This window comes from Amphibalanus amphitrite, unplaced genomic scaffold, assembly GCF_019059575.1.
Source record: "Amphibalanus amphitrite isolate SeventyFive unplaced genomic scaffold, NRLGWU_Aamphi_draft 000118F_arrow, whole genome shotgun sequence".
Classification (NCBI taxonomy): domain Eukaryota; kingdom Metazoa; phylum Arthropoda; class Thecostraca; order Balanomorpha; family Balanidae; genus Amphibalanus; species Amphibalanus amphitrite.
In genome coordinates this window covers 210361-233930 of record NW_024881613.1, presented here as the reverse complement: position 1 = coordinate 233930, position 23570 = coordinate 210361, and the positions used below count along the sequence as shown (strand labels likewise).

Below are 23570 nucleotides of genomic sequence, written 5' to 3'. Positions count from 1 at the left end.
GGGAAATGATAGGGAATAGGGATAGCCGGCTCGGAACACGGTACGCCGTGATTCAGACCAGTGAGAGAGTGCCGGGTGTTCTGAAGGTTCACCCTTATATACCACACACACACCGTCATGTTTGCTCTTAGCATGCAGTTTTTATACCGATCTCGCATAAACGGGTTTCACATTATGAGTTGTTTATCGATCCCACATAAAGGTTTTTCACTAGATCTAACCTTCGACCTGTTCATTATCGACCTGTGCCACGTTCATTATCGTATGATGTATGCTTTTAATCTCAGGTACGATCATACCCACCACCATGTTTGTCCTTCAACATGTATTGTTTCTCGGTCAGGTACGGGTTCTCTGTTCCGGCGGCGTGGTGCAATGCTGGAAGTGATGAGTTTTCTTTCTATGCATACACAAAACTTACCGATTAGCCGCTCAGAGCAGACCGAAGCGATATTTTATTTACTCTCACGTTGTTTTGTTATATTCGTCATAACAGACCCATAATTGCCCCGTGTTCGTTCCTCCGTGAGGTCATGAACCCGTCGGCCGGCTGTTCCCCTCCCCTCTCCCTCTGGAAGTCATCACTCCTCGCCTTCCTGCCCTGACCCCCCCCCCCTCCCCCCGGGCACCTGTCGCCCACCCGCACCCCTCTTGACACCTTTGGCCTTGGGACGGGGACGGCGCGCTGACCGGGCTGCGGGCAGCGCTGAGCGCACGCCGCACGCCGGCCGGCAGCCAGTTGGCGGGCCGGTGTGAACGGAAGCGGGCGCGCCGCTGGAGCGCGCGTGTCACGTGTTTGAGTGACCGGGTGAGTGTCCCTGTGAGTGCCCCGGAGGACTGTGGGAGTGCGAGAGATGGCAGTGCAGCAGCAGACGTACGGCGGGTTTCAGCCCGGAGGGATGACGCACCAGCAGATGGGCTTTCCATATATGACGGTCAGTACTTGCCACTTAGCCAGTGGCTGAGGAGAGAGTGCGGTGACCTGGCAGGGAGGACGTTTCCTTCAATTTGTGTGTCAGACAATTGCGACAGTGCCAAGCGTCTCGTGTAATAATGTGTGCTACCATGGTGCAGTGACTCTTACATATATCCCTGATCGTATTGAACAAAATCAACTTGTGTGTTCGTGGGGTAAATCCGCGATATGCAGTTACACCCACATCACTCAGACAGATGGATAGGTTGATATATTTTCTGCGTAAGTCCGTGCTAACCCGTAACCAATTATTGTTATAGTAAATCCTTGAATACCTTCTCACCTTTTCTTACTAGGACAAACCGAGCACAGGAACACAGAACGTCAGTTCAGACTTCAGTACCGTCTTTGGTGTTCCGTTTAAGTGTTCCAGGAACTCGCTTACCCTCAATTTCGTGCAAATCGCCACCGTCTCTCGGACGAAACCAGCGGGGAACGCCGGGGGTAACCCGCAGTGTCCACCGCCTTATCAGTGACACAGTTCCGCCGAGCTGTCTCTGACGGGAAGCAGTGTATGCCGTTGGCAGCGGTAGCGGGGCCGTCAGAGCCGTCACGTGGACTGCAGTCAGGTGACAGCACAACGATCCACAATGTTTTGGTGGATCGGTATCTTAGCTGTTTAAAGCAGCATTAGATATTCGAGTGATGAAAGGCAGTGTCAGGAGAATAAGAAATGCGTACCGCATGGTGCGCAGGTGCACGTGCTTACAAAAATTGGGAATGCGAACATCATTTCCGTACAAAAATAAAGTACGCTACGGTCTGCCGAGAGGGCGCAAAGAGCGGAGTGCGCTCTGCCACTCAATGACCATCCATAGAAATCCTATGCCCATAGCCCCTTGGGCTGCTGAGAACACCTGCCGGTCTCGTAAGGCCTTGAGGGCCCCACGCTAATCCTCGAGGGCCCCACGCGCAGTGTCAGAAAAGTGGTTTGGGGATCTAAGTTCGCAGACTAAAATTTTGAAAAGGTCGCAGAACAAAGTTGGAACATAGCTATGGTTCCAAATTTTTCATGAAGCTACTGCATTATATCAGTTTCTTTTTAGCATAATGGGTAGAGATTGTTGAAATGCAGCACATATCAAAGTGAAACACCTGCACATGACCAACATGCAATGATAATCATTAAGCAGGCACCTCACGAGATGCCAGATCTGTCTACGATAGCAATGTAGGTTGTAGGTTGTAGGTGTTAGGCTTGTAGGTTGTAGGCTAGTAGGTAAGGTTAGGTCAGGTTAGATTATGTTTCAGATCTGGCATCTCGTGAGACGCCTGCTAAATGAATCCCCATGCAATCTTGTATCTACTAAATAGGCAGGTACCTAGCCTACATTGCCATTGCTCAAGTATAATGATGCATACCTATATAAATATCAATATTCACATTTGCCTAATTTTAACAAGGGAAATCCAAGAACATATAACTAAATGCAAGAAAACAATCTGAACCCACCAGAAGGCTACTAATGTGAAAGCAGCTACCCTTGGATATCACTTTCTTAGCCTAGGTAGAAGTGAAGGTATAATCAAGAAGGGGAGAAGTTAAGACAAACTGAAACACATGGTTTATGTTAAGTATTACCATTACCTGAGCTTGTTACAAAAATAGAAATGAACAATCCCACCTCAGATTCCTTGAACGAAGATGGTCGAAGTCGAATGAGTCTCAGTATCTCAGCCTTTAAACAAAAATCATATTGTTGAGTATGAAAAAACGAGAATATTGCACATAAACATCTAACTATTAAATTACCCCACGAAATTATGCTTCTTTACAATAACTCACGCAAATTTCTAGACTAACCCAGGGGTGTTCACGGGCACCGCACACTGCTGCGTGCGCTGTGTGCGGTGCGTCCAGCAGGCGTGGGGGTAGGGGATGGGTAGGCGGTTCTGACGTCACGGCTGCGTGCGGTGGACGGTCCGCTGTGGCCAGTCCCGACCGGCCACAGCGATCGCTGTGTGCGGTGACGGAAGGCTGACGTAGGGACGCAGTGGGCGGAGCTTGGAGGCTGTGTGCGGTCCGACCGCACACAGGGCCCGTGAACAGCCCTCCGGCGCAGTCGCGTAAAAGCGCGGGAGACACGCCAGACAGCGCTGCCTAGTCTGAGAATGTATTTATTTTTTAAAAAGTATTTGTTGCTAGTTAAGCTCATTGCCGAATGACAAAAACGATTTTGATGTTCAATTTATTTTAATACAAAATTTAATGAATAATATGCAGCACAAAATAATGCCTTCGATCGATTTATTACAAGTTAAGATATCTTACTGCCATGAGTTCGAGAAAAATAAAAAAGTCATTTTTTTGTGTAATTCAGATGGGAAAAGGGCATCAAAAAGACAATAACTGTTTAATTTGTTCATTTTAATATCATTCACAAAAATTTTGCCATAAATTCGTCCAAGTTCTCTTATGCCGGCACCAAAAAGGTGATACCTCAAAGGACGCTGTCACTTATTATCCCCATACGCATTTTTTGCTCATTTTTACGAAACAAAAACTATTCTATAACTTTTTCCAATCAATTTCCATTCTAGCCATACCTTGTTTTGCAATGAATGATGTCTAGGTGTCTTAAACGATCCAAGTGAAGCTGACCTTAGCAGGCACGGAACGACCCCGCAGACTATCGTAAAATATGGGCATCACACGTTATAAAATTGCTAAATTTTGACATTTTTGAAAAGAAAAATCTTTTTTACATCTACTGATATCATTTTTTCATACTTTACTGCAATTGGGAACTTTTACCAGGGGATAGTCTGCCACCACGGAAACACCAAATATGTTCTGCGAGAACTCAGAAAAAGTTTGCGCCCGGTTGCGTTATGAAGGGAGCCGGGCGGGGAGCGAGCTTGTTGGTGCGGCGATGACAGTGTTTTAGACGTCAAAAGGCCAAGGCTTATGACTCGTCTCCCATGACTCGCGTGTTATTTTTGTGATTTGTTTGGTACCTTCGTTTGATTTGTGTGAGAATGTGATTATTAGGTATATATTAGGTAGGATAGGTTGTGCAGATATATGTATTATGGGTAATATGCTTATCCAGTACCCATAATTTTCTGATAGCATTTAGGTACTACTCACTAGCTTGGTATATGTGTCATTTCTCAGAACAGTGTACATGTAAATTAATCAAGCTGAGCTTTTCAGGTTTATCTCACCTGACTACGTAAAGTTTCCATATCCATTTGGGGCATTGCCCATTTACTACTCACTAGCTTGGTAGTGTTGTTTCTCAGACCAGTGTACGTGTAAATTAATCAAGCCTTTCAGGTTTATCTCACCTGATTACGTTAAGTTTGCATATCCATTGGGGCATTGCCCATTTCCAGCTCCTGCATGCTGTGTAGTCCTTCATTCATATCATACGTGTTGAACCAGATGTTAAAAGAGTGACAAAATTTTCAACATTTGTATTATAAAATACAGGATTAATTGTTAATGCACACACTGTGTGATCACAATTCACAGATCACCTGTTCATAACACATCACAGTTTATGGGCTTCAGGCTGCCGATCAAATACCAGTTATATCTATCAATCTAATACCAGTGAAAGTTTTGCCAACAGCTGTCAGCTGGTGAACCAAGAGTAGCAGGCGGTGCTGGTTCTTGGGAGTAGGTCAGTAGTTTGTACTGCATTCTATTCAGGAGTCCAGGTCTTCATTCAGTAGCCATGGAGACTGGAGAGAGATGACTTAATCTGCTGAAGAAGAAAAATCAGTCAAAATGGGTAGGCAGTTGGGTTTTTATTAAGTGACCCATTGTGAAATGCTCCATCAAGCCTGATAATGCTGACATAGATGGGTAGAGGTACTTTGTTGCTCAGAAATCATCTGTTTACGGAACGTTTGCTCACAGAACAAAAATTGCTTTTCTTTAGTCAAGACTTTTCGCAGAACAAATCTTCCGAGTTCAAGAAAACTTAGAAACGGGCCACTTTTCTGACACTGCCCACGCGGGCCTCATGAGGTGCCCCACGCTGGCCCCCTGAGGGTCGACACGTCGGGAGCTCAGGGCTCACGCCGGCCTCCTGTAGCGTTTCACGTGGGCCTCTAGGGGTGCCCTACGCCGGCCTCCCAGAGTTTTCCCACGCTAGCCTCTGTGAGGAGGTGCCCCCACGCACTGGCCTCTGGGGTGCCTCACGCCGGTCTTTCAAGGGGCACATTTGTTTTCGCTACCCCACGTCGGCCTCCCGGGGTTCAAAGTTCCTCAGTCCACGGGCCGACCTCCTGGGGTGCCCCATGCTGGCCTCTGAGGGGCCGACTCGCCGACCTCTCGGTGCTCCACGCGTGTTTCCCGTGGTGCCCCTTACTGGCCTCTGGAAGGGCCCACGCCGATCAAATGACCGCTTTTTTACCCTAAGGGCAAGGCGTGTTTCTGTTTTTAGGCCCTGCCGGGGTGACTCGAAAAAAAGAGGAATTCTGCTTCAATTCCCTGTCACTGGGCAGATTAGTTGGTGTTCGGTTTCAATAAGGGCTGCGTTTTTTATGTTGGTCGAAAGCTCTGCTCAGCGCTCAGGATATGACCCGTCTGACGGTAATACTGGAATAGCTCGTAATATGTTTGCATACATATCATTGCCAGAAGTCACATGAACCGTGGTGCCACGCGCAGGTCTTGTGACGGTAGATCACGTGGCGACCGCATTCACTGTTCAGCGCCGCTTCAGAAGACACGACTAGAGCATTAGACGGCACTTAGCACTTAGCAAGCGCGATGGAGCGCTTCTTATCTCTAGAAAACGTGTGGTGACGCCGGCCAGACGCCGTACATTTACACCGTCACCTCGGAACTCTTAGCTGACACGAAACAGACCGAGAGCCTTTCGTGGTAGGTATGCCTGTCTGCCAAGGGCCAGCGCACCGAGCGGCCGCCGGTGTCGCTGACTCATACATTATGGATGAGTTGTCTCCAGGACGGGTGCGAGCTCAATGCTTTTTTTCGGTCCGTACTCGCGCGCGCGAATAAAGAATCACCGGAAAAGAGTCTGATTTGAAATGCTCGAACGAATTCTAGAAACTGTTTGCTGTCGACCATCAGTGTTTCCCTTGTTTCTGACTGTTTCCGCTAAAACGGTTGAGACCTTGCGAGGCCCACCACCTACCGAGCCACTGGCTCTGACGAGTCTGGGACTGCGGTTGCCGCCTGTGGCCCGCATCATTGAAAGGGTCCGCGCTGGCGGCGGGTGTAGCACGAGAAGACTCTTCCGGAGAGCTAGGTGAATGCCGCGCTGACCCCAGCTCAGACTGACGGATTGTTGCATTGTAGAATGCTGACATGGCCTGACCCCTGGCTCCTCGCTGCTGCTGCCGCTCAGGCTTCATCAGAGTGATCATGCTGGCGTTCCGATGTCAACAACCGTCATCGGTTTGACACCTGTCACGTGTGAATGGCTTCATGCTGGTGTTTTTGACTGCTGTACTCTTGGGTCCCAGGCGCGTTAGCTGTTCTAGGTCCTGAATTCCTGATCCTGACGCCTCCATTGGTCACTTGTGGAACCTGCTGCTGAAGTCCTTGCTCCGCAGAGACTCGTGCGGCTTTGCTAGGACGGTCCTGCGGAGTGAAAAGGCTTAGGTAATCTAGGTTTTTGAAGAATTTCCTCGATTCGTCTTTTAATTCCGATATTGGTGCTATTTCCGCCACAGGATTGCTCTGTTTCAGTTTGTTCGACAGTGGTATAGGTATGACCTGACATTTCTTCTTCGTGAATTAGTGATCGTACGCCGATGACCACTGAAGTCCGGGCGCCCAACCCCCCCCCCCCCCCTCCCCTAATTAGTGATCGTAATCGGGTAGTACTCAGGCTGATTTCCTAAGGAGACTTTGTGATAAAATAAATTCTCGTGAGGAATGTCGATTCCATTTGACTTAGACTTTGCCTCTTGGCTTGATTACGTCGGCGTCGCGAATATACTCCCTCATGTGTGTGCAATGGTTTGTCAGCTGCCGTGCATCTGTTGCACTGTGACAGCGTCTGGAACGACTGCCGTAAGGCGCACTGTGTCTGTCACCGGACCGTAACGTTATCTGCCCATCAGGGCTCGCTCCCCACTGTAAATGAGCGTGCGACTTGTCTTGTGCGTTGAGCGATGGCTGGCACCTGTGCTCACCCCCGTGGCCATCACTCCTGGTGACGTCTGGTAGTTTCACAAATGTGCTCCCTAATCGGCGCCTGACTGCGGAGCGGTTTTTCTGGACAGCGAGGCGGCCAGTGCCTATAAACCCAGACGGGGCTATTTAGTCTAGAACGATGAGGATGAGAGAGGAAGGACACATGGTGGAAAGCGGAACAGCCTGTCCATGGCCGAAACAGCAGCCCTAGCCACTGCGCCGCGTGCTAATATTTCGGCCGGCCTGGGATGGTCGTACGCTCAGGGACCAGGACCAGCTCATCTGACAGTCAATGAGCGGACCGTCACAGACCATCGCACGGCCCCGGGCTGTACCGAGTCACCGACCGGCCCTGGAGGAGGGGACGGTGATGTACCGTCTCTCTGTGACACACAGCGCGCTTTCATCAGTCCGCCCCAATCCCGTGAGTGGTTTATGGCGCCAATTCGGCTCACGGTTCCGGCCAGCTGGCTGCATAATTAGTGCTCTCAGTTCTGGATGGCTGGCTGTTTATCTTCTCCGACATGTGTGTCACACACGCGGGACTCCGACTCTGTCAGTCATTTGAGCCCCGTATCACACGCCTGGCGTGAGCGCGGGCGGTAGCGGCGGGTTCTGTCGCCGGCAGTTTTATTGCCGTCATTTGTGTTAACTCGCTTTATGGCCGCTGTTCAATCGATCAGTGTGATTTGTTTATGGTCTATGATTGGGGGTGGATCGATTTGTTTGCCACGTGGCAGCTGTGAAGATAAGCACTATTGCCACTATTGCCCGCCGTCACAAAGTCATGATTGGACAAAGACTGGAAGCGCCCGGAGTGCGTATTTGCCGAACGTGTGTTCTTTGTTCCGCACACTCGCTCGTGTCCTAATTGTTCCAGACTCTCCTTGTGCCGGTTGTCTGCTGTGAAAGTTTTAACACACGACACATCCCCAATCTTTTATTGTTCTTCACTTCAAGATTGTTTTTCCAATTCGGTCAGTTTCTTACCGGATCAGTTGACGCGGTGTTTTGTTCATACGGTCTGGCTGGTAGCGGACCGAGCGCGCAGGATAAGGCAGAGTGTTGGACAGTCGAAATTAAAGTATGGCCACCATGTAGGCATAAACTAATTAAAACCGCACTCATGATTTGTGTAAAGGGCAAAACCGGACACCAAAACGAACGCCCAAACTTTTAGCTGATTGCATATGTTACAGGTGATGTGTTGTGTTCGCACGGGATCAGGTGATGTCGTGTTTGGTTCGCAAAGGATCAGCTGCTCCTGTGTTTTGTTCACACGGGATCAGCTGCTGCGGTGTTTGTGATGAACGATCGAGTCAGCGGGAGGGCTGACAGGCCCCATCCTGGCGATGGGGCCGACAGCTGCTGCGGTGTTAGCAATATATCAGCTGTGGCCTAAAAGGCCGCCCCATCGCCTGGTGCGGAGCTCTTATCGCCCTGGTGATAACTGCCCTTCCCCTACGTCAGACAACTGGTTATCAAAGCAGCGCCGCCGAGCTCGAGGGGCTGGCGGGTGGGGTTAGCTCTGACCTCGCTCCGTCAGTCAGGCGCCCCAAGTCCGTGCCAAAATCCTCACTGCTCCCTACTGCCGGATATTCCGTCCTGGGCTCATATGGCGCATCACAGTGGGAGGTGTGGCGCGGCTGTCTGAATGGGGTGGATGGTAAACACAATTCAGACCATACGAACCGACTAGTCAAATAAGCCGGCGGCCGCTCAACCCGCCCCGTCTGATGTGTTCTGGAGCGTATGTATGAGTGCATGGGAAAGTAGTGTCTGTAGCTTTGCTGCCGGTGCCCCTGGGCGGCTCTGCCCCTGTGTTGTCTCACGCGGTGTCTCTCTGTGCTCCAGGTGCCTCCGAGCTGGACGCCGGTGGGCCCAGTGACTGTTTCGCCGCCGCTGCGCTCGGTGCCCGGATACGTCTGGCTCTGTCAGCAGCAGCAGCAGGTGCAGGCCATGCCCGGCACCCCGGCCGGCGTCGGCCCGCCGCGGCCGATGGGGACGCAGCCCGGCGGCGCGCCCGCCGCGCCCATGCCGCGCCTGCTGTACCAGGGCGTGGCGGCTCGGCCGGCGGCTAGCCAGCCGCCGCCGTACCCGCCACAGCCGATGAGTAACGCCGAGCGGCAGCTGATGGCCGTCAGGGAGATGCAGCGGCAGCAGCAGCGCCAACAGGGGCAGCAGGAGCAGCTGTCGCACAACAAGCGCCTGACGCAGTGGTACCAGCAGCAGCTGCTGCAGCCGCAGGGGCGTACCGGACAGCCACCGGTATCGCAGCCGCATCAACAGGCTCCCGCTCAGACTCCAATGTCCCAGCCGCCGCAGCAGTCCCCTGCACAAGTTCCGATGTCCCAGCCGCAGCAGCCGATTCCGGTGCAAGTCCCAATGTCGCAACCACAGCCGCAGTCCTCTGCACAAGTCCCGATGTCGCAGCCGCAGCGACCGGCTCCTGTTCAGACTTCAATGCCTCAGCAGCAGCAACACCAGCAACGGGCGCCACAGCAGCAGAACATGCAGCCGTCAATGTCGCAGGCTCAGTGCCACTCGCCAGTTCACTCGGCACCGTCACCGTCACAGCAGTACCACCACCAGCAGCAGCAGCCGATGCCTCAGCAGCAGCAGCAGCAGCAGCGGCCTGCGCCTCAACAAGAACACCAGCAGCAGCAGCAGCCGATGCCTCAACACCAGCAACAGCAGCAGCGGCAGCCGATGCCTCAGCAGCAGCAGCAGCAGCAGCAGCCGATGCCTCAACACCAGCACCAGCAGCAGCAGCAGCCGATGCCTCAACAGCAGCAGCAGCGGCCTGCGCCTCAGCAACCACTCATGCCTCAGCAACAGCAGCAGCAGCAGCGGCCCGTTCAACAGCAGCAACAGCATCCGCAGCAGTCCATGCCGCCGCCGCCACAGCAGCAGCAGCAGCAGCAGCAGCGACTCACGCCGCCGCCGCCGCAGCAGCCTTCACCCAAGCGGCAGAACCGCCAGCCGGCACGCAAGAAGCCGGCTGCCAAGAACACCAGCTCGCCCTCCAGTGGCGCCAAGCGGGCGGCCGACTCACCGGCGCGACAGGCCAGCAAGCGGAGCGCCCTGGCCCTTGACGAGGACGGGCCGTGCGGTCCCGTGTGCGCCACATGCCTGCGCGACTTCCCCGACCAGCCGGCGCTGCGGCTGCACGAGCGCACGTGTCAGCGCCAGCTGCAGCAGCGCGCCGGGGTGGCGGTGCGCGCCGCCCCGGTGACGCTGCTGCCGCCGCCGGCGCGGCTGGACGCCGCCGCGGCGCGCCCGTCAGGTCAGTCTGCGCCGGCGCAGCGGGGGTGCGCCCAGTGCGCGGCGCACTTCCGCGACTCGGCGGAGCTGGCGGCGCATGCGGCCGTCTGCCGGCGGCGGCCGCTCCAGGAGGCCGGCCGGCCGCAGCCCGGCGCACCGCCAGCCAGGGTTAGTGAGACCGGCCCGGCGCGGCCCGGCGCCGGTCCGAGGTGGTGGGAGGACGGCCAGCGTCCGCCGCCCGGCTGGCCGTCCAGGGTGCAGGCTAGGACTCCGGAACGCGCTGCCGGGATGGGCGCCGTCGGCAGTCTGTAGCTAGGCTCGATAAATCCGGAGGAAGGCGGTGCTAGCGTCTGACCTTTCGTAGCTCGTAGCTGAGTTTTGACATTCGTTCGATACGGTCTGGGTCTTATTTTATTTCATTTTCTATCGTTTTCTCGAAGCTCTGGTTTCTACGTCGATCGCATTTTAAGTTTTCATTTATCGGAACGACTCTCTTTTCTAGCATCGATGATTTTTTAGTGGAATTTCGTAAACGCTTGCTCGGTTCAGTTTTCTTGTCACTCTTTATTTCATCCTCGCATTTAGTTCCTTCCTCGACAAAACTACCCATCTTTTTCCGTTGATATCATTCCCATACTGCGACTCGTTCTCAATTTCATAAACTGAGCTTAGTGTCGCAATTTTAATTACACTATTGAACTAGTTTCTCTGCATTTTCGATTTCCATCCGGCCCATAGTCACGAAAAATGTCTTTCATGGGAAATTTTCGTCTTTTGTTGCTATAAGATACATATGACGATATTAGATGGGTGATTTTCCCCCGGAATACATGCATTATAGCGTAAAGCATAGAACACTCATGTCAATGTGCCAGCTGGATGCGAACTGGTAAATCATTGTCGCCTATGCATGGCCGCCATATGTGTTTCTTTGTGACTGCCGAGGATTGGACCTTTTTAGCGTTGACGATTCAGCGTCGAAGGCAGCACTTTGTCAGTCATTCAGTAGGACTGGGTGCAAAAGAGTGGACCCGCTTTTGTTGCCTCAAGAGTTTCTTCCTGCGCTCAGTGCTCTGCTCCATTTCCCATTTCTCTCTCACAAGAGAGTACATGCGCACAGTGTACTGCTCCATTTCCTCTCCCTCTCCCGCCACCCTGTCGGCCTCAATCCCTCCCTCTCCCCTCAACCCCTCGTTGCTCCAGCTCTGTATTCACAATGCGTACTTGCCGGGACTAATGTGACGCAGTTCGTGCCTGCGGCGCACCGTATCTTTGCCGTATCAGCGCCGCTGCGTACTGCTTGGACGCTGGGCAGGACATAAATCACGGGTGCGGCTGGCGCAGTGGAGGGGGCTGTTTTTCGCCGCCGTCTGGCACCTAAGATCGACTCGACGGTGATCTCGTGTCCTTGGGCTGTGGACACTGTTTGTTCTTCCTCTTGGTGGACGCTGTCCCTCTCCCTCATCCATTCCCGACCCACCCCCTCCTCGCTGCCACCCTTCCTCTGCACCGCCACCCCTACCTCTCCCCTCGCGATCCCCTGGTCACCGGCTGATCATCGGGTGGGCGCCCCGCCGGGCGACGGGGGAAGCGCACCGCCGTCTATAGCGCTCCCAGCCGCACGTAAAATAGCCACTGGCCCTGACACCGTGATTAATGGTGGGTCGGGGCACTGCGACCCACCACAGGGGGCCCGGGTCGTGCCCGGTCCCCCTGTTGCTCAGCGGGGGCCCCCGTGGGCTATGGGGCCCGGCCGGCCGCTTCTCACGGCCGTGTGTGAGCGACCGTCAGCCGGACGACCTGTGATCGATAAACCACCAGTGGGTGATAACTCTTCAGTCTTCCGCGCTGTCATGAAACACCTACAATGTAGAGGTTTCCACCAACTCGATTCCTTGAATGGTCGAACGCCATTCAGCCGCAGGCTGCTTTGGCATGACCAGTTTTGTGGCGTTGGCTGACTACTTGACTAGATGTCGCCATCCCAGTTATGTACTGAAACCACGGGGATCTGAGTTGCTCCCGTCTTCGTCCAATCCTCGTCTTGTCCTGTTCGTTCCCATTCCTTCCGGTTTCTCCGTCTCTTATGTCGTTTTTCGCCCCGTCCCATCCTCCTAGTCTCATCCCGTCCCCGTCCCGTCCCATCCCTCCTAACACCACTCTGTCCCCATCCCCGTAATCGCCACGTCATATGTGGAAGGCTTTTGATGTCAATACAATACAATACATCCCTCCAGTCCTAAACCCACTCTGTCCCCGTCCCGTCCCATCCTCCCATCCCTCCTAGTCCCACTCTGTCCCCGTCCCGTACTCGTCCCTCCTAGTCCCATCCTATCCCTATCCCGTCCCGTCCCATCCCCATCCCGTCCCGACCCGACTGCGGGCCGACGCGGCGACTGACCTCAAACGGTCAAAGGGCCATTATCCGGCCCGGTCGGTTCCCATTAGCCCAGCGACGCCAGCCGGGTCCCTGCCTCAGGGTCGGTTTGTGATGGCTGTCACGCGTTTATACCGGCGAGGTCGGAGCGCACGGCCCGTGTGATGTTAGGTTAGGGCGGTGACTGCAGGGGGTGATGGAAATGCCGCAGTGGACGCCAGGTAGAAATCCCTTCCCGGAGGGGGGGGGGGGGGCGTGTCACTCCGGCGCTGACAGGGATTACCGGTGATTGATGATCCGATATCCCCTCTACCGGGTGTGAGTGGACAGCTCTCACACCTAGGCCCGGGCCGGAGACGCGTGGCAATAACACGATACTCTGTCTTGTGAGACAACGTGCCCGGGGACACATCCATTCAGCGGCGCGGAACAGGGAAGAACGAACAATCGCGCCCACGTGGCAACACATCCACTGGCGCTCCGGTGGTCGTTTTAGGTCCGCTTTAGCCTGTTTTGCTTAGCAGCTTTCTGCTTCCGTCCCCATGAGTTTGGTGCACTGCGTGTTTCGTGTGCTTGCTTTTCACTCCATTGGTTATTTGTAGCTGGTTTTTGATGCATCGATTTTGTCGATTTTTATTTTTGGGGGTCAGTAGGCCTGTTTGGCTCACTTATGCTGTCGTTTTGTTTTGTTTGTGTAGATGTTGAGTTTTATTCTTTGGTTCCGAAGCATGTTCGTGTTTCACGCGTGTTTTTCAATGCTAATTTTATTTGCTTGCAGAGTTTGTCTATTTATCTTGCAAGTTACTTCTAATTCAAGTAATCTTTTTAGCGTAACGACTTTAATTATTACTGTTCAAATCATTACGCTCGTTTAAACTGTCGTTCTGCCCATGTGTTCCCCCGTCCCCCCCCCCCTACCCGCCTACACGCCCAGTCCCGCAGTCTCTCACGAGGCTCCGTCTGGCTGTCCACAGCTCTCGCCTCACCCTTCGTCAGCCTCGATGTCGACCTTTGCGTATAACGGCCTGGGCGACCTGCCGCCGGGCGCCTCCCTGCTGCGCGTTAACTACCAAACCGACTCTGCGCCGCGGCCGAACCCCGGCCACTGGCCGACCGCTCGAACTGGCACCCCAGCCGCGGCCACCACTCAGAAAACCGCGACCGCCTCACCTGCCAGAAGAAAAACGCCCAACGCATCGCCGGCCAGAAAGAAAATCGCATCGCCGCATTCGAAGAAAGCCTACAGAACATCGCCAGCACAAAAGAAAATCTCAAACGCGTCACCCGTCGGCACGAGGATTCCCAATGCGTTACCGGTGAGAAACGAAAGCCCGCTTGTGTCTTCGGTTTTGAAGACGGCCAGTGTCTTCCCTCCTGTCCGCCGGAACGCGACTGGTGTCACGGCGGTCAGACGCGCCCACTCGTTCGGCGTCGGCCAGCTGACAGTGAGCGAGGTCACCTCTCTACGGATGGGCGAGTTCGAGTCGGCGTCTGGTGGTGTAATACACAGTGAGAGTGGCGCGGACTGGGGCGACCGGGGCCCGGGGGACGACGATCCGCCGCCGGACCAGCCGCCCCCGCCGCCCGGGAGCGGCCCCCAGAGGGGCGGTACCTCCACGGCCGCCGCCGGCGCTCCGACCTCGGACGACGGCCGGCCGAGGCGCAGCGCCACCGAACACTACTACGGCGTGGTGGACCACTACTACCAGGAGGAGGTGGCCGACGCGCTGCCCGGAGACGGCGGCGAGCGCCGCAGGTCCAACTCGTCCAACTCCGGCGCGGCCCGCTCCACAGCCCCCGGCGGCGACAGCGGCAGCGGCGGCGACGGGCCGGGCGGCGGCGGCGGCGGCGACGGGCCGGGCGGCGGCGGCGGCGGCGACGGCTGGCCGCCCGTGCCCGCTCACGTGCTCTCCGTGCTCCAGAGACCGGCCGTGGTTCTCCTCGAGTCGCTGGACGAGACTATCGGTGACCCGCGCGACCCGCAGGTGGCCACTGCGGCCTACATCGTTCACGGAGATGATGTGGTCGGGCGCCGCCTGCGGTCGCCCGCTGCGCAGGTCGCTCAGGAGCAGGAGGCGGCGCGGGAGAGCTCCGGCAGTCCCGAGCAGCCCATCATCATCTCTGAGGAGGAGGAGGATGAAGAAGAGGAAGAGGAGGTGGTGAGAGCCAGCTCGCGCGGGAGCCGCCAGCGTCTAGCGTCCTCGACAGAGGAGGATGAGTACAGAAGCAAGGCGTCGACGGGCAGACGTCCACCCCGTCGCCGCCGCCGCAACAGCAGCGACTCACCGTCGGACTACTCTGATCCGGATGACGAGACCTTCACCGTCCGCCCGTCCAGGGCCAAGCGGCGCCGCGTGTCCTCGGGCGCGGGCCCTGACAGCGGGTCGGCCGCGCGCCGGCGCCGGCCGAGCGGCCGCCAGCGCGGAGCCGAAGACACGCGCCTGGCCGCCCTGCAGCTGGAGCTGAACCCGCCGCGCCGCAGCCGCGCGCGCGTCTCCTACGCCGAGACGGCCGTCTCAGAGGGCGAGGAGGGCGACCAGGACACGCCCGGCTCGCCTGGGTTCCAGCCGGAGCAGCTCGGCGGCTCGGAGTCCGGGGCGGGTGACGGTACGGACGGAGATGCTGGCGATCCGGGGAGAGCTGATGGTGATGCTGATGGCGGAGCAGGTGCCGGCGATGCTGCCTCTGATGTTGACGACCCGGGAGAAGCGGAAGACGGTGTCGGCGGTGTTGCCGAGGACGACTCCACTGGCGCTGACGGAGAGCAGAGCCAGGAGGCCGGCCCGGCAGACAGCACCGCGCCCGGACCCGCACCGCGCCCGGATACCGCCCCGCCGGCCCCGAGCACGTCCTCCCAGCCCGTGAGCAGGCCGCGCTCTAGGGCGCCGCGCAGCGGGGTGTCTGGCAACGCGCGGCAGCTGGAGCTGGTCGAGGGTCTGGACGTGTCCGCCATCGTGGGCACGCAGACCGTTGACCCCAGCGTCGGCCGGCCGTTCTACGACGCCGACCTGGTGGGGGTTCCCGTCGGCCCGGAGCCGTCCGAAGCCGAGTGGGAGGCGGTCATGTCGCACTGGGCCGGCCTGGCCAGCACCCACCGCATGGCGCTGCTGCGGGTCCAGGTGCGCGCCCACCAGGTGCGCTACCTGCGGCACCGGCTGCGCGCGGCTCTCCGCCACCGCCGGCTGCTGCCGCCGCTGCCGACCCCGGACTGCGCCGGCGCCGTGGCAGACTCGGACCGGGGGGCGGCAGAGACGGCCGAGGGGGCGGCCGAGAGAGCGGGGGAGGCCGGACAGAGTGGCGAGGTGAGAGGCGAGGACAGTGGGCCGACCAAGGCTGTCTCGGCGGCGGGCGACGAGCAGCCGGCGGCGGACGGGCCGACGGAGAAGTCCCCGTCCCCGTCCCCGCCGCCGCCTCCGCCGCCGGCTGAGGACAGTGTGGAGTCGGATCAGCCAGCTGTGAGTACCGGTGTGGTCGCGGCAGGGGCGGCAGACGCGGGCGGTGCAGAGGCGTCGCCGGGCGGCGTTACTTCCAGTTCGTGACAATCAGACAGCGGCCGGGGTGAGCTGCTGAGTGGACTCGAGAGGTCTCAGGACACAGGTCAGTGGAGTGCGCGCAGTGCAGGGAGGTGTTTACCGGCTAAAGGCGCATGTGTGAAAGCCAAGGTCTGTGCTGTGGCCATGCGATGTGAGATATAATCGAGTTCAAGTGTATTCAAGAGAGCGTTGGTGTTGTTGCTGCGCCGAATGGGTGGCTGTTGTGTTTGCAGAAGCGTTTGTGTTGAATCAAACTGGCGGTGATTTTTGACGCCATCTCATTGAGCGTGAAGGAGCAGCGGCGTTTTGTATCCCAGCTCCCGCTCCTATAGTGCAAACTGTGGACCACTGCCATTGCATTCGTGTGTCATCGCCCAAATGCTGACCATTTACCGCCAATGCCTCTCAGTATTTGCAATAAACTGAAGAGCTGCTGTGCAGATAAATCATGTATTTCCAATGGAGTTGTGGGCTCACAATCCGTTAGTTGACTAAACCTTGCATCTGACTGGCTCCATAATCGCTGGTCCGTCAGAACGAACAAATTGTGCCAGACCAGTGGCACAAGCATCCACCTCAGCACACGAAAAGCTCTTTATTGAATAAATTGTCTCCCGGGACAGCCCTGCGGTCTGAGATGGATCAGTGTCTCCGTGAGGTGGCTCCTGGTTTGAGATAGATCCAGGTTGTTCCCTATGTAGTCCGCATGCAGTTCCGGCTAGTTCGGTACTGGAGTACCGGATTTCCGGCTATGCACCGCGCAAGGGTATATGCACCGCGTGTGCTGACGTGATGCTGGTCTGAATGAACCCTCTGGGGTGTTTTCACTCTAGTTCCGATCGAAAGGCCCGGAAGAATCCTCACTCACTAACCGCACTGGCCATGGGGATGGTGTACAGAGTGTCACGGTTCCTCCACTGGACTGGCGAAACCTCGGGAACGCGGAGAGCAATGGTTGCAGGTGTCGGCTGTTGCCGGGGCTGGAAGCATCAAGCAACACAGTCGCATTATCGAGTGCTCCATTGCACCGAATATAATGTGCTGTCTGTGTATTTTGTATTTAAATGCGCATGCCTATGCACTTAATTCCTCTCGAGTTACGGGGAATTTTGTTCTTTTTTCAGCATAGTGCCGAAGAGAACCAATAAGTTGTGTATCCATAGAGCCGTAGTTGTGTATTCATAGAGCATTGTAAGGGTGGTGGTATTAGTGGATATAAGTACTTTAAAGGGAAATTAGATAAGGCTATTTTTAATCGCTTTTGTACGATAGCGTTTCCTCGTCGATACTCTGGTGTCGGGAGCAGAAAGCATGCCGTAAACTTAGGTGTAGTTGGCGACTCTCGTGCTTAGTTGCATATTTTATTATGCGCTGTCGTTAGCTTGTTTGGCGGATGTTGCTAAGAATTCTTGGGTGATGGGATATTTGAGGATAAGTAAGGCGCATGCACGTTAACTAACAATGCAAACATGTTTTCACCACGTGATGTTTAATTGCAACGCACGAAGCAATAAGCATGTCGCATTGCACTGCACAGCGCTGACAACTCTTACTAATTGCGCTCATAGTACCAGCCACATAATCTAGAGTATAATAAGTTAGCCTAGTGTAAGTACATAATACCTTAGTATGTATTATAACATAAGCTTAGTTTGTAAGTTACTGTTCCAATGACCGTCTAGCACGTGTCGGGCGTTATTTGGACTGTATCCGTCGATGGGCGACCGAGCGGCCCCCGGCTGCTCCGGTCGTCCAAAGCCGTCCGGGCTTCACGCTCAGTGTACCACTTCTTTAGTCCGCGTGTACCGTGTACCGTGTACGTACACCGCGTACCGCGGACGTACCCGATAGAGCGGGAGACAACGCTGGGGCCAGGCCCGTCGGGAGAGAGGAGGGGCGCCCCCAGCTCCCCCGCTGCCCGTCATGCCGTGGTGTGTATGGCGCGGACTGAGATGCGCTGTCGGGTATGTGTCTCTCTGTCTGACTGTCTGCTGAGATGTGTCTAATGGAAGACACTGTCTTTTGTACTGAAGGAGGTTATGACGAGCCGGATGAGATAAGGTATGGGCACGAACACCTGTGCCACTATGTGAAGCACATACCATGCATGACGTTCACTACAGTGTAATCACTGCGCAGTGCGCATGGCTGATGATTGTGTTTTTGACGGAAAATATACCTTTTTGACCGGCAAACTAGTGAGTTTGAGTGAGCGTACGTGGCGCGCCTCGAGGGCTAAGGTATCACTCCGGGTAATGTAGGCACTTTCCCCCCGTAGGCGACTGCCGCCTTCCTTCATCTCACGTCTTGCGTATTCTGTGGTTAGCGGCCGTCGGTACACACAATTATCCGTAGTGATAGATGACTGCGTGGGACGGCTCACAGCGTACACCTATGAATCTTAGGAAGGCCATTACCCTGCGGCCGCCCGGGCTGGGTCGCCTCAGACGCGGCTCATCATCGGCAGGGCCATCATCTGAAGCGAGCCCCGGGGTGGGGGCTGGATGGCGCGGCGGACCGTCCCGTGGGGTCGGGGTCGTTCACTTGTTATGAAATAGTTGAATAATTGCGAGTCGGCTGTTATTCCACGGGTCGGCTGATTGGCTTCGCTTAGCCAATGCAAGGGGCAGTTTCGATGCTATAGTCCCCTCCCCAGGGCGGGATAAGTTGTGTCGTGGGGTAAAAGATGGGTAAAAGGGATCCGCCGGCGTGCGGAGAGCGTGAGTCCGGGCGAAGTGCTGGGGAGGACGGGAGTCTAGTCAGGGAGCCCGGAAAAGTTCGGTGGCTCCAGGTTTTGGACAAGCTGACGGGGAAAACAATTTATGTGTTTGGCGGTGTAACATTTAGGTAGCCCGATTTCATTTTCTTAGCATACAGCTGTTCACACTTCACACTGTTCTTACAACCGCTCGGTGCTCCTGAGCCACGCCCCTTTCCGACCTGCCGCCTGCCGGCGCCGAGTGTGACAGCTTGGAAGATTATAATGCTATCCAGACCGTCCGGGTGCCTTGCAAGAAGCGAGCGTCCCACTTTGTGTATCATGACGGCATCGTTGTGGGGTGACCGGCGTAAAACGGTAGCGGCCCGTTATTGGCATTTGTTTTGAATAACATTAGAGTGGGGTACTTAGACTATGGACATCGCCACCCGCTATTGGCTTGTGTTTTGAAACTATTGAACGACATCTGAAGGCTTCTGCGAATCAACGCCGCCGACGAATCGACGGCACATGACTGTTGCCGGGACATTTCTGACGCTGAGCGACGTTGAGCTAGATTTTGGGCATGTTGTTTGGCGTTTGAGAGACGGGTACGGGTGGGAAGGAGGCCAGCGTAGTCGGAACTGTGCGTTGCTATCGCCTGATTGGTTGAGCCTCAAATTGGGTGACAGGGCGTATCGGCCTCCTGCAAGTATAAAACCGCAGTGGGCACTTATTATGGGACTCAGCGTCAGAATCCCATCCAGGTGTGCTACGTTAGGCCCTGTAGGGGAGCGTCCCGTGCAAAGCGCCGCAATCACCCGGTGAAGACGCGTCAGACCACGCGGCAGGGGGTGCGGAGCGAGCGTGGATACTGTGTGTGTGGGGGGGGGGGGGGGAGCAGAGGTCGACTCCGCCGCATTCTTCTATTCATTTTTTTTTTGTCGCGTCGAAATGTAAAACTGGATAAAAATGGAGGCAGGTAGCCTAACTTATGGCTCCATGGAAACGTATGCGTGGGGTGTTGGGGCCGGGGGAGATTTATTACGGTATGCGGGCTGGGATAAAAAAGAGCAAGCGTGGTGGGAAATACACTAGCACATCATCAATTCTGAGCCTCTCGAGGCCTGATGTGGGCGTGGCCAACTCGGGCGAGTTGCGAAGCGAGAGCAAAAGAGAGGGAATCGTGGCTCTGGGTGTCTGGTCGCCAACTGGTGCAGACGTCGAGTCCCGACTGCTCTCTTCTCTGCTGGCTCGAGCTAGGTTCCTGTCACGCGGCGATTGTCGATGGGATCACAACCCGTAGTCGGGTTAAGAGCACCGGGTTCGGTTTAAGTGCGCAGCGTGGGGGTAGGTATTGATAGGCTAGAAGTTTACGGTGCGCGGAAAGTTCTCGTCGATTTGGAATGTAATTCGTGCGCAGTCTTTTATGGTCTTCGGCATTCCACAGAACATGGGACTCAAACAGAACACCAACAGTCAGCAGTAGCTTTGTTGCTCATCACATCAACGCCAAGTCCATACAAACGATACCGAACGGTGAAACGGTGCGATACATAGCTCATTCACACGGCTCAGTGAGCTCATAACGCCGTGCCCCGCTCGGAGACACGGAGAGCACACCATCACTGATCACTCGCCGCGGTACAACTCCGCCGGCCGCTCACACACGCCATACATAGCGCAGAGAGCAGAGCAGCGACCGAACACCGCCAGCCGGCCGACCGGGTCAGCCGGCACCAGCACTACGCAAGATCACGGCTTTGTACAGGCCGCCGGCGCGCTCGGTTCCGGGACCGCGCCGCGGCGGGATACTACATACGCTGTACGGCGGGGCCGGATAAAACTCGCGCCGCCGGCCGAAAGGTACATCCAGTGACTACAGGACCTCTACCCACTACACAGGTAACAAACCGACTCCGCGCGTCACACACTCGTCCAGAGACCACTACTCGGTCTGACCGGGGCGGCGCTACCGGAGGACGCCGGGGGTCAATCGGACGGCGGTGCCCCGGCCTCGGCCTCGACCGCGGCCGCGAGAGCCCGGCGGCCGGCCCACGCCGCGGCGCAGTGTGATGGTACGTACCGCCGGGGAGGCGGCACTCGACACGGGCACGCCGGCCAGGTTCAGCAGCAGGTTGGCGCCCTCGCGCACAAAGCGCACACCGGCGTCCTCCGGGCTGGGACCGCCGACGGCGGCGGAGGTGACGGTAACGGGCGTCCGGGCGCTGCAACAGAACGGTGCGGGTCAGGCGGAGGGCAGACGGTGACACTGCACATCACCACTGCAACACTGGCGGTGTAATGAGATGGGATGGCACACGGTCCTGTCATGGGGCGTTACTGGAACAGAACGGCTGTTAGTGGTGGGGAAATGATGACCATGATGACTGTCGCCGCCATATAGCCTGTTTCAAACAGCATACGCGAACATGTTCGCAAAGCTGGTTAGGATGACCCGAACAAGATTCTATAGATCCGGGTCCGTTTTTATGGTCTTGTTTGTAGCGAAAACCTGCTCCCCTCACATGGGCAGAGCTGATTTCGCTGTTTTCTGCGGCGTCCTCGCTCCCCCGGAATAATAATAAACTCAATTCGCATCCTAATGGCTCAGCCAGAATGGATACAATGACCTTGACTTTCACCCACTTCTTAGTGATCTTGGGCTTCGGCGAACCATCAGGTTCGTCCATAACTTTTGTCTCGGCGACTTCGGGGACATCCTATAATAGACGGCTTGTCTCTCAACCGGCTCTGAACATGTTTAACTGACGACAAGTCCACAAAATGTAAGAAAACTTAAGTGCATGAGGACGAAGATGATGAAAATTATGATAATGCCCCACCTACACCTGCCCCCGAAACGTTCTCGAGGCCTTCTTCCCTTCACCTACACCACTCTGTCTACACCACTTCTGTCCGTCAGTGACCAAATCCTGGCCGCCACCGATAGGGGGGATGTCTCTATGCTATGCCTTATTGATTTAAGCAAATGTTTTGATGTCATCAACCATGAGTTATTACTCGCTAAATTGGCAATGCACGGCATAGAGACATCCTGGTTCGCCGCTTATCTCCAGGGTCACACACAGAGTGTGTCATTGAAGGACGAGTCCGGTCGCCGGGTATTATCACAACCTCTCCCCAACTCTATGGGCGTCTTTCAAGGCTCGGCACTCGGTCCCTTACTCTTCACGGTATTTTCCAATGATCTATCACTTTATTCTGAGGATGCAGCAGTCTTCCAGTACGCTGATGATACTCAATTGTTGGTGAGTGGCCCTTTAAACGACCTTAGGGGACTCATCTCGCGCTTGGAAGCGTCACTGGCGTCTCTCGACCATTGGTTCAGTGCAAATGCTCTTAAAGTAAACACTGCTAAAACTCAGCTCATGGTTTTCGGCAGTCGGCAAAATTTGAGAAGCATACCTGCTTTCACCGTTTCTTTTCGCGACACCAAACTAGTGCCATGCAAGCAGGTGGGCAACCTGGGCGTTATCTTCGACGGCACCCTGTCCTGGGACGCGCATGTGTCCGAGCTCAGTCGCCGATGCACGGGTCTCCTAATTGGCCTCTCCCATGTCCGCCACTATCTCCCCGACGGTGTCACCAAGACACTAGTGGTGGCTCTCGTCATGTCACGGATCCAGTACTGTCTCTCCGTATTTGGTAATGGTAGCCAAAAGAACTTCGATCGCATTCAGAAAATTCTTAACTTTGCCGCTAGAGTCATTTTCGGTCGCCGTAAATTTGATCATATCTCCCATCTCCGGGACCAACTCGGCTGGATGGCACCTAAAACAATGGCTGAATACCATACCCTTATCACGGCGCACAAGGCCATCCAGAGAGGTGAACCCGAGGAGATCGCGACCCTATTTTCCAAAAATTCCCAAACACGAGCAAGGTCTACTCGCCAAGACCACCTTTTTCACTTACCGCGACCCCGACTAGAGACCGGAAAACGTAGATTCGCCTACCGTGCCGCGGCGCTCCTAAATACTCTCCCCCTCGTGCTAACGCAGTTGCCTCCAGCCAGATTTGCCCGTGCTGTAAAAAAGGGGCTTAAGCCTAGCCAGAGTAGCCATAGTAGCTAGCCTCATGACTCTTGGACTATGAAAGGCAAACGAGTCTGTGTGTACATAGTTATGAACGCGGCTTCGTGCGGGTTTCACCAAGTATGTGCGTGTTCGGCGTTCGCGTTGTGTATTTCGTATCCGTAAGTGTGTGCGTTTTCTTGTGTAGATACCTATTTCTTGTGTTATCTTCAACCAGCTCGGACTCGGAGTGTAATCGCCACGCCGATTGTGGATTGCTCTTGATCGTCAATACACTCTGACCTGCTCCCAGCGCTGTTAGTGGCCCATCAGACGGTGACCGACCCCTGAATAACCCGACCCGACACAGCTCACATGACCAGCTCGGGCCCGCCGATGACGAAGCACCAACAATGAGATACGGGTAAAAGACGCTGAACTGGCATCAACTGATCCGACATCAACAGAGGTAACAGGACGCCTCTTTGTCTGCCGCACGAAGGGGACTGCGAGGACAAATGACGCCACTCCGACCCGTGGCAGTGAACAATGGGGGACCACAAG

The 23570-nt window shown here is 55.6% G+C and overlaps 2 protein-coding genes across 2 annotated transcripts in view; one reads left to right on the top strand and one right to left on the bottom strand.

Annotated features, from left to right (window-relative positions):
- The first annotated feature begins 854 nt into the window (after positions 1–854).
- LOC122381302 (protein piccolo-like) lies at positions 855–16277 on the top strand. The gene is made up of 7 exons (XM_043365308.1): positions 855–935; positions 8952–9077; positions 9204–9365; positions 9819–10529; positions 13713–14584; positions 14663–15897; positions 15967–16277. Exons 1-7 carry the CDS (start codon positions 855–857, stop codon positions 16275–16277), a joined length of 3498 nt encoding a protein of 1165 aa, XP_043221243.1.
- Positions 16278–20443: 4166 nt separating this feature from the next.
- LOC122381313 (forkhead box protein C1-like) overlaps positions 20444–23570 on the bottom strand; it is a 35314-nt gene continuing 32187 nt past the window's right edge. Inside the window, exon 11 of the mRNA XM_043365320.1 lies at positions 20444–21197. Coding sequence (XP_043221255.1) covers positions 20942–21197 — 256 coding nt within the window. The 3' untranslated portion in view covers positions 20444–20941. The remainder of the gene's footprint in view (positions 21198–23570) is intronic.